At 35.6% G+C, this 10,071-nt stretch overlaps 2 protein-coding genes across 2 annotated transcripts; both read left to right on the plus strand.

Annotated features, from left to right (window-relative positions):
• LOC109715800 (E3 ubiquitin-protein ligase Os06g0535400-like) lies at nucleotides 1,112-2,191 on the plus strand. Its single transcript, XM_020240974.1, has 2 exons — nucleotides 1,112-1,858; nucleotides 2,039-2,191. Exon 1 carries the CDS (start codon nucleotides 1,158-1,160, stop codon nucleotides 1,842-1,844), a length of 687 nt encoding a protein of 228 aa, XP_020096563.1. The 5' UTR covers nucleotides 1,112-1,157; the 3' UTR covers nucleotides 1,845-1,858; nucleotides 2,039-2,191.
• On the plus strand, nucleotides 4,467-4,908 carry LOC109715008 (the record flags this gene model as incomplete). The annotated part of the gene is given in 1 exon segment (XM_020239786.1): nucleotides 4,467-4,908. A coding segment is annotated over 1 exon segment (178 nt), but the record flags the coding sequence as incomplete, so codon positions are not given.

Consider the following 10,071-nt stretch of genomic DNA (forward strand, 5'->3'; position numbering starts at 1 on the left):
GAAAAAAAAAAATTTTGCATTATTTGGGTGAAAATTACACTATTTCTCCTCCACATGGAAACAAAGAGAAAGGAGGAAGAGGAAGAGAATAAATAGTATAATTTTCATCCAAAAAGTACAACTTTCGTTTAAAGACTGTAACTTTCATTCAGAAAAATGTAATTTTTCTTTAAAACAGTGTAGTGTTCAGTGCATATTCATCATTTTCTTTTTTTCTCTTTGATTCTTTATTTTTTTTTTGTAGAAAAAAATATTTTTCTTTATATTTTATATTTTATATTTTAATTTTATTTTTTTTCTTTGGATCTGCTTTCTCCCGCGCTCACTCTGAGTTCTCCTTCTCCGACGCCGGTATCGGTACTTCCGCCGGCGAAGACGGAGTAAGAAGACGCGGCGCTGTTTTCCTTACCGTTGTGAAGAGTTGCGGAGGCAATGGAGGGAGGTTGAAGAGAAAAAAAAAAAAGGAACAAAAAAAAAAAGAGAGGAAAAGAACGTGGAGTTACCCTCTTTACTGTCGTAAAGAGCAGGGTCGCGACACGGCCTTGGCGAGGTTGGAGGCGAGAGACGAGGGTGCGCCGGAGAGAGGCGAGGCGTGCTGCCTCTGTCTTTTTGTCAGTTTTTTAAAAATTTGGTCCGAATTTATCAAATTCAAAAAAGCCGTCTATTTTTACAAAAACTTAAAACTAGTATATTTTTTTATACAAATTGGCCTATAGACTGAGATAAATAAATAGTATGGACATAGATACAGATAGAGATGTAAATATAGATAAAGTAGAGATAATATCTTCCTGAAAATGTGATGAAAAATGTATGATTTTATTTTTTTTTTAAAATAAATTTAACTGGATTTTTTCTCCGAATTGATTGAATTTTCTTTCGATCTCGTGCCAAATCAGTGCAAAGCGGTAGCAGTAGAATTAGTAGTGTTTTAAGGTTATAATGCGAGTCGGTTTAGTAGTATTTGGTAAGGTTATTATTGATCGAGGCTTTAATTAGCAGCAATAAATACGAATGGGGTGGGGCCGTGGGGGCGTATCGTATCCTGAATTAATTAGTAAGTACTGTATCTTCTCTTCTTATTACTCTTCTCTCTCCCTTGTGATTTTGCTCCTGCAGCTGCGCGGAAAAAAAAAAAAAAGGAAAAAAATTAAGCCATGTCTGCAGAGCGCTACTCACATAGAGTGTTTGCAGACGATGTCGACGAAACCGTCCGCATCAATCAGTATCCACAACCGCCGGTTCCCTCGTGGTCTTCCATGTTCTTCGGCTTCGCGTTGGTCATTCGGAACATCTTAGAGGACGAAGAACACGGGATAAGGGGTGGCGTACCCGTAGATCCTCCGATCCGGTGGTATCTGGAGATCGGGTGCACGGAGCTGTGCCGCGATCGCGGGGAATTCATCAGCAATGAAGTGTCTAAGGAGGCCCGCAAGATCATGTTCGAAATGCTCGAAGAATGCATGGGGGGTGCAGTTCCGTCGTTCACGCGAAGATGCATCGCAAACGACTTCGGCGTCCAGGCGTGCTGGATGCTGTGCGACGCGCGCTACGCGCTCTGCAGAAAGCTCCCGGTAATCGTGGAGCTGACGGTCTTCTCTGCCTTTCCGGTGACCTCTCGTCTTCGGTTGATGCCTATGGCGATGGAGGGACTGGAGCTGTCGCAGCTGGCTGCAGCGGGATCGGCGGAGGATGAGATGTGTGCGATCTGCCTCGCCGAGCTCCACGCCGGGTCCGAGGTCACTCGCTTACCCTGCTCCCATTATTTCCACGGCGAGTGCGTCCTCCGGTGGCTGCGCATCAACCGCTCCTGCCCTCTTTGCCGCTTCATCCTGCCACATTAATCTTTAAAACGCGAGTATGTCACTGGATTTGCTTGTCCAATATAATATAATTTAACTTTTTTTTTTTTTTTTCTGTTTTTTCTTCTTTTTTATTTCTTGGAAGTGGATAATTTGACTAACGCACTGCTTATTGCTTTAAGCAATCTATATATTCTTACTCTCTAATTTATTTATTTGTTGTAATCTTTTTTTAGGTGCTTATGGGCTCTTTTACTATTTAGGAATCTCAAGCTACATTCCAGTACAGGTTGGGATAAAAATACTAGTGAATCTCAGAGTGCACGTGTACGATGCAGATGACTTGAAACGGTTCGTTTGAGCTTGCGTGATCCAAATAAAATTTCTTAAATTAGCTCTAACGTAGTTAATACTGACCGTCCCTAGAGCAAGTGGCAAATAACTCAAAATTTGAAATTCTAGTTGATTTATATTTCTAGCTAAGTTTATTTATAAATGAGATAAATGAAACGAATAACGTGCTATCTATCTTCTCGAAAAAAAAAAAAAAACCTCTAAAGCAACTCATTCTCATTAATTAAATTAATTAGTAATTTTAAAGACGTTTTGAAGTGACTAAAAAATAAGGATAAATTGACTAAACCAGCAAACTTCTATCAAAATTTTATTTGGCACGCTGAGTGTACTCTGTCTTTCTTTCTCTTTGCTTACTTTTTTTTTTTTTTTTTAATTTTTCCTCCTTTCTTTCAATGAGGCATTGTTGTGGCATCTTTGTACCTAAATTCAAATTTTTATTGTATAAAACAGTAACATGCTATTGTTTAAAAAATATATATATTTCGCACTGTTAAAGTACAATCCACCCTCCTCCCATTTAGGCACTCACTCATCGGACAAAGACGGGGAAAAAATTAAAAAAAAAAAACCCTCCTGTTCTTCTTCTTGGCCCGTAGAATCTCTCTCTATCTATGGTGGTGATGGGGTTGATCTCGAGGGTTCTGGACGCGGCGGTGGTGGCGTTCTCGGCGGCGGTGGCTGTGGCGGCGCCGCTGATCGACGCGCNTGAACATTTTTTATATTACAAGGGGGTAAACTATAGGTTTTTAAATGACAGCAAGGAAAGTAAAAAAGCAGATATTGACAGGAGGGTTTTCTGTAATTTAGCCCCTTTTTTTATAAAAAAAAATCATTTATTTGGTGAGAGAGAAAGTGTAGCAAAGAATGGTTTTAAGAGCTACACAAATCATTATCATCTGGACCATTACAATGTAGATTTAGGTTAAGAGCTACACATATCATTATCATTGGACCATTACTTTGTAGATTTAGGAAAATATCCATATATGGTGAAACCAAGCATGGAATTAATGAAGAAAAGACCCTATAAGAAAATTCAAAAATCTTGTTGGGGCATGTAGATGTAGATGTAGATATTATTCTTGGCTGCACAGCTCATGAATGGGTCCACAAACAGAGGAAGCTTCCAGGAAAAAGCACTTGCAGCAGGCTTCTGACTGACTGCCTGAGAATGACTCCCTCACAAACCTACATCCATTTTTCTTTTCTTTTCTTTTCTTTTCTTTCTTTGAGAGAGAAAGAGGTAACATGTTATCCATTTCGTTCATTTCATTTAGAAATGAATTTAACTGAAAATATAGATAAACTAGGATTCGAATTTTGGATTTCGAATACCAGTCACTAAGCTCTTTGCCACTTGCGCTAGGGACGGTCGGTGACTTATGCTTGATCTTGAAAATGACGTAATGATTTTTTGTAACTTAGTTTGTCATTCTCTTGATTTCCTTTGAACCGATCTTGATCTGGTTATATTGGCTAAACAAATAGGATAGATTTAAAATAAAACAAAAATAAAATAAGCACTGCTGCAGCAGCTGGAGAAGGGTTACATACGTTGCTCAAATTGAACCACTCCAACATGTGAGGAATAAAGTGCTTTTTAAGGTTCCTTTTTTTTTTTTTTTTTTTTGATAACTGGTGCATAGTTTTCTATATCTGATATAACTAGTATCGGTTTAATCTCATAGACTATTGCAGTGGATTATGTCAATGCAGGAATATAGGATATATGTCGTAAAAACCATTCTGCAATATTAGCAAGTGATAGAAAGGGATAGTGAATACATTTTTACCTCTCATAAGTTCATCTGATGAAATTCAGTTACCTTGGGTTGTTCATAAGAGTCGCATAACCAACAAAACGATCACCGTGCTATAAATTGATTGTTGACATTGGTGGCAGAATTTATGAAAGCGAATTCGGAGCACTAGAATCCTGCTTTTGTGTGCTTTAACCTTCTCGTTCTAAATTAGAGATATCTCCCTAGACCTCTGTAGAATTATCTTTTTGCAAAATCCGAATGTCATATATTGCCTTAGAAAATTTAATTCCTTTCTACTTAGAATAGTGGTCCTCGTTAAACAACTTTTCTAATGCATAACCAATCTCCTGAATTCGATGTTTCTTCAACTTAGATAAGCGTAACTTTTTTCTGTAGAAATTGCATACATACCCAAATCAGTTTTTCTCTTTTTTTTAGGGCTACATATATTGATAGATGATATTGGTGGGAAATATACATGTAATAGGAACATTTAAGTTTTAACTTCCACTTTGTTTCCTTACTGTTATGTGTTTCATTTTCAGGCTGCCATTCTTGCTGAACTTCTCGGTTCGGGAAGAGCTTCTGATAAGCTGCTGCAAATGTATGTCCCTTTCATGGTCTTTGCCCTCTGCGCAATTTTGCGCGGACTCCTCCCTCGCCCTGGACGAGCTGTTGCTGCTGCATCACATGCTCCTTCTGCACGGAAAAAGAGGGCCTAGGAGAAAAGTGCTTTCCGCCGAAGCACTCTTTGCTAGATATATTTTCAGGTGCAGCAGTAGTTTAATGTTGCTGACAATTTCAATATGCCAGGTTTTCTTTTCGGTTTTTATTTATTTGAGAGAATCAAAGATAATTTTGACCACTTCCAACTTAGATTTGCTTTGCAATTTCGTCATCTAGTGCTAAATTAGAACCAATTGAGTGCTTGATTTGGATTAATTATGACATTTATGATGCTATTTTTGAGAAATCCATTGTTCTAACATCTTTGAAGCTCTTTATGATGTTTGGATTCGAAACCTTAGCATGAGTCATGTACTTCAATATACAACCAGAATCTAAATGGATTTTGCAAGATCCTACTGAAACTTCAAAATAAAGAGTGAGACGGTTGGGACCAATTTGATCCTATTTGTAATGATCTAGGATGAACTGTAGCTTAACTATATTGAAGTTGTTATCTGTATGGGCCAGATCTAGGGCGGTGTCTTGGATTGACGGTGTGACAAAACTTAAACCTGCCGCCGCACCTCATTTAGACCGTCCCATATCCGCCCTATTCAGGGCTTGACACAACGGAGCAGGTTTTCTGCTAATCCGTCGTGTTGCCATCCCTATTCAGAAACCTCCAAAACCTTACATAACAGAACAGGTTTCCTGCTCATTCATCCTGCTGCCATCCCTGTTCAGGAACCTCCTAAACTTCTTTTGGGTGTAGGGACCTTAAAAAATCAGAACTCGTGTGCCGGGAAAAGGTTGATTGCTCCACAAAGATCTACAATGGTGTCTTGTTGTTAACCACTGGCATAAAAATCTATACATAGCGGTGACTATGGTATGTAATTTGTCTACAAATCTCCCTGATCTTTCTGAAATCTTTCGCTTACAATTAAAGCAAGAAATTAAGGACCAAATCCTAATTTCTCAAAAGATTATGATTTTCTCTTTCAGAATGGGAATCAATTTTGTTAAACCTTCAATCATGTCGCTTGACCGCAACCCGCGAATTAATTTTGAGTGCAATCAAATTGTCAACATGGTGGTTCCTACACTAGCTAAAATCTCTTATTAGAGTAGTTGGCCTCACATCCAACTAGTTTATGTCTCCATCTAACAACCACCCTAAATTGGAGATTAGAGATAATACTTATGGTTGGTAGACCATTTAACTTAATTAGTTGCCCTCCACTACATGACCTGTACTTCCTTGTATCATATCATCACTAATTTGATTGGAGAATTCATTAAGCAAATGAATAGTTATCCTATTGTTCTTCGTATTCCTATTCTATGATTAGGTGCCACCCTAAGTTACAAATGGACCGAAATGGACCACATATGATAAGCTCTGGCAAGCATAGCTCTCATATGAGAGCAATAGGCACCAAATAGCCTATGCTTTTTCAAAAAGGAAACCAACAAAGTTAATAAGCGACCGACCGTACCAAGCACAGTCAATTAAAACCTAGTTCTTTATATTTCTAGCTGAGTTATTTATTAAAAAAGAGGAATGAAGTAGATAACTTGTTATCTTTCTCTCTTTTTCGCTTTCAAGAGAACGAGAAAAAAAAAGAGCAAAGCTAATAAGTGGGTCTTCTTTTAACAACTATCGGCTTAACCGACTAATTGTTACTAGGGTTACCATTAACTCATGAGGTTGAGAGTTTAATCTTGTGCTTGTACTTTTACTAATCGGGTTCGTGCTTCCGATTTATTGGATCATAAAATAATAATAATACCTATATTGGAAGGTTTCAGTGTTGGGGCCTAGAGGCTAACTCATTGAAAAAACAAAGAAGAAGAGTGGATCTCCTTTCAGGATTTGATGACTAATATCATTTTTCCTTGTTCTTTATCTTGTGCCTAGGGTTTTTAGGTTTCTATATATGGTTTGCTTCATGATCACTCCCTTATTTCAACAACCATTACCATAATAATAAGTCATTACTTGACAGGTACTTTATTGGACCCACTAGAAGATAAGGCCATAATTTGTATCAAACTTTTTTTCCTTGGGAGAGATAGAGGGCTCCATTTATGAAAAAAATAAGACTAAATTATAGAAAATTTTTCTACAAATATTCTCTTTTTTTTTTTTTTTTAAATCTACATTTTGTCCTCTTAAAATTTTAGAAATATTTTCANACCAAGCACAGTCAATTAAAACCTAGTTCTTTATATTTCTAGCTGAGTTATTTATTAAAAAAGAGGAATGAAGTAGATAACTTGTTATCTTTCTCTCTTTTTCGCTTTCAAGAGAACGAAAAAAAAAAAGAGCAAAGCTAATAAGTGGGTCTTCTTTTAACTACTATCGGCTTAACCGACTAATTGTTACTAGGGTTACCATTAACTCAGGAGGTTGAGAGTTTAATCTTGTGCTTGTACTTTTACTAATCGGGTTCGTGCTTCCGATTTATTGGATCATAAAATAATAATAATACCTATATTGGAAGGTTTCAGTGTTGGGGCCTAGAGGCTAACTCATTAAAAAAACAAAGAAGAAGAGTGGATCTCCTTTCAGGATTTGATGACTAATATCATTTTTCCTTGTTCTTTATCTTGTGCCTAGGGTTTTTAGGTTTCTATATGTGGTTTGCTTCATGATCACTCCCTTATTTCAACAACCATACAAAGAAGAATAAGTCATTACTTGACAGGTACTTTATTGGACCCACTAGAAGAAAAGGCCATAATTTGTATCAAACTTTTTTTGGGGGGGGATAAATAGAGGCTGCATTTATGAAAAAAATAAGACTAAATTATAGAAAATCTTTCTATAAATCCTCTCTTTTTTATTTTTCTTTTTGACTTTTAAAATCTACATTTTGTCCTCTTAAAATTTTAGAAATATTTTCGGACAGAAATGACGCTAATGGAGAGGGTAAAATGACCAAATTACTCTTACTTCTTCTGTAAGAAAAAATATAAAATTGTAATATTTTTCTGTCATGTTGAAAGACATTTTCGGTATAAATTATAAGAAATAAACGGAGTAGTGATGAAATTCTAAAGAAAGTGGAGGGGAAGCTAAATGCAATAACTTGAAATACATAGAAAGTAAAATATAAATTTTTGAAAGTTAGAACGAGAAGTGAAAAAATAAATATTTATAATTTTTTTTTTTACAATTTAGCCAAAAATAAATAAACAAAGAGCAAGTAAAGTAACATGACAAAAAAAGAAAAAAAAAAAGAAGAGGAAAAAACAAGGGAAAACTTTAAAAACCCTCCCTGTGGTTTCGCACTTTTTCACTTTAATATCCCATGGTTTAAAGTGTATCAAGTTAGTACTCTGTGATTTTATTTTTGTATCAAGTTAGTACCCTGTGGTCACAGGGTACTAAAGTGATAAAGTGCGAAACCACAAGGTACTAAAGTGATAAAGTACGAAACCACATGGTACTAACTTGATACATTTTAAACCATATGGTATTAAAGTGAAAAAGTGTAAAATCACAAGGTACTAACTTGATACATTTTAAACCACAGAATACTAAAGTGAGAAAAAATAAAACCACAACGGAGTATTTGAAGTTTTCCAAAAAAACAATAAAAGCCTAGTCTAAGGACAATAAAAAACAGGAAAGGACAATAATTTGTACCAGCCAGGTGTAGTTTGTCCATTGTCAAGCAATTTTCATTATCATTACCATCTTTTCTTTTTTTCCAACCATTGATTGACTATACTATACTCCATTTTTGTTGGGTTCTTCCACCTTGCACATCTACATAACCTCTACATGAGCTATGGATGTAGACAATTAATGGCTATTTAATTACTTGGTTGGTGATTAATTAGCTCCAAGGGGACATAACAACCATTTCAAAATTAAAGAAAATCTCACAAGAAACACAAGAACATAAATTAAGCATTATACATTCATAATATTCTAATTGCATCTTAGACTTGTTTTTTTGTATCTGATGAGCGATCGAACACTTGTTAATTAGCGGGGATTTGGACCCCGATCTCTTCTTTGATGCCCCCACGATTGTTATATATTTTTTAAAAAGAAAGTTGACATCACTAGTTAATTATTANTTGACAGAAAGGTTTTCAATAATTTAGCCAAAAATAAATAAGCAAAGAGCAAGTAAAGAAACATGACAAAAAAAGAAAAAAAAAAAAAGAAGATAAAAAAACAATAAAAGCCTGGGCTAAGGACAATAAAAAACAGGAAAGGACAATAATTTGTACAAGCCAGGTGTGGTTTGTCCATTGTCAAGCAATTTTCATTATCATTACCATCCTTTCTTTTTTTCCAACTATTGATTGACTAAACTATACACCATTTTTGTTGGGTTCTTCCACCCTTGCACATCTACATAACCTCTACATAAGCTATGGATGTAGACAATTAATGGCTATTTAATTACTTGGTTGGTGATTAATTAGCTCCAAGGGGACATAACAACCATTTCAAAATTAAAGAAAATCTCACAAGAAACACAAGAACATAAATTAAGCATATTATTATACATTCATAATATTTTAATTGCATCTTAGAATTGTTTTTTGTTGTATCTGATGAGCGATCGAACACTTGTTAATTAGCGGGGATTTGGACCCCGATCTCTTCTTTGATGCCCCCATGATTGTTATATTTTTTTTTAAAAAGCCAAAGAAAGTTGACATCGCTAGCTAATTATGATTTAATTTTATTCTCGGAATAAGCTTGGTAGTTGATTATGCATGTATATTTGCATGTTAACACCAATGTTGTTTGATTAACTCAACGTGTATACTTTCTTAATTTCCTTGTGGAGGTGTTCGAATCTTTATAACCTATAAAATTTTGGATAGTTATTTCATGTAAAATATAGAGTAATCTAAAAACTGCTGTGTGAATAGAGTTCTCTAAGATATAAAAGTTTTTTTTTTTTTTTTTTTTGGAGAGATAGAAAGGATATTATCCGTTTCGTTTATTTTTTTTAAAAATAACTTAGTTGAGAATGTAAATTAATTAGAATTCGAACTTGTGATCTCGGATACCATCGTACCAACTACTAAATTCTTTGCGACGCTAGGCACGGTCGGTTCGGGACATAAAAGTTATACCAAACAAATATATATAGTGAGCTCAAATCTTGAGAACCCAAATCCACTTTGACTATATATTTTTATCGGGTTATCGGATTCAATTGATAACCACATTTTGGACTAATAACCAATAAAGTACTCTTTTTATAGTGGTCACATTCTATGAACAAGACACTGACATGTGGGACCCACTCATTTTTTTAAAATTTTTTTTTGGGTGGTGCGTATTATGTCTTCGCCCCGCACGTAGTCCCTTTTTCACACTAGCCCGGTCGTTGCCGCAACGGCAATAACAACGGATAATAATTAAAATAATAATAATATTAACTAAATCATGCACAAAAAGAAATCATTCGTGGACCCTGTGCATGAAGTTATTCGTGCAC

The sequence above is a fragment of the Ananas comosus genome, linkage group 9, assembly GCF_001540865.1.
Source record: "Ananas comosus cultivar F153 linkage group 9, ASM154086v1, whole genome shotgun sequence".
NCBI lineage: Eukaryota > Viridiplantae > Streptophyta > Magnoliopsida > Poales > Bromeliaceae > Ananas > Ananas comosus.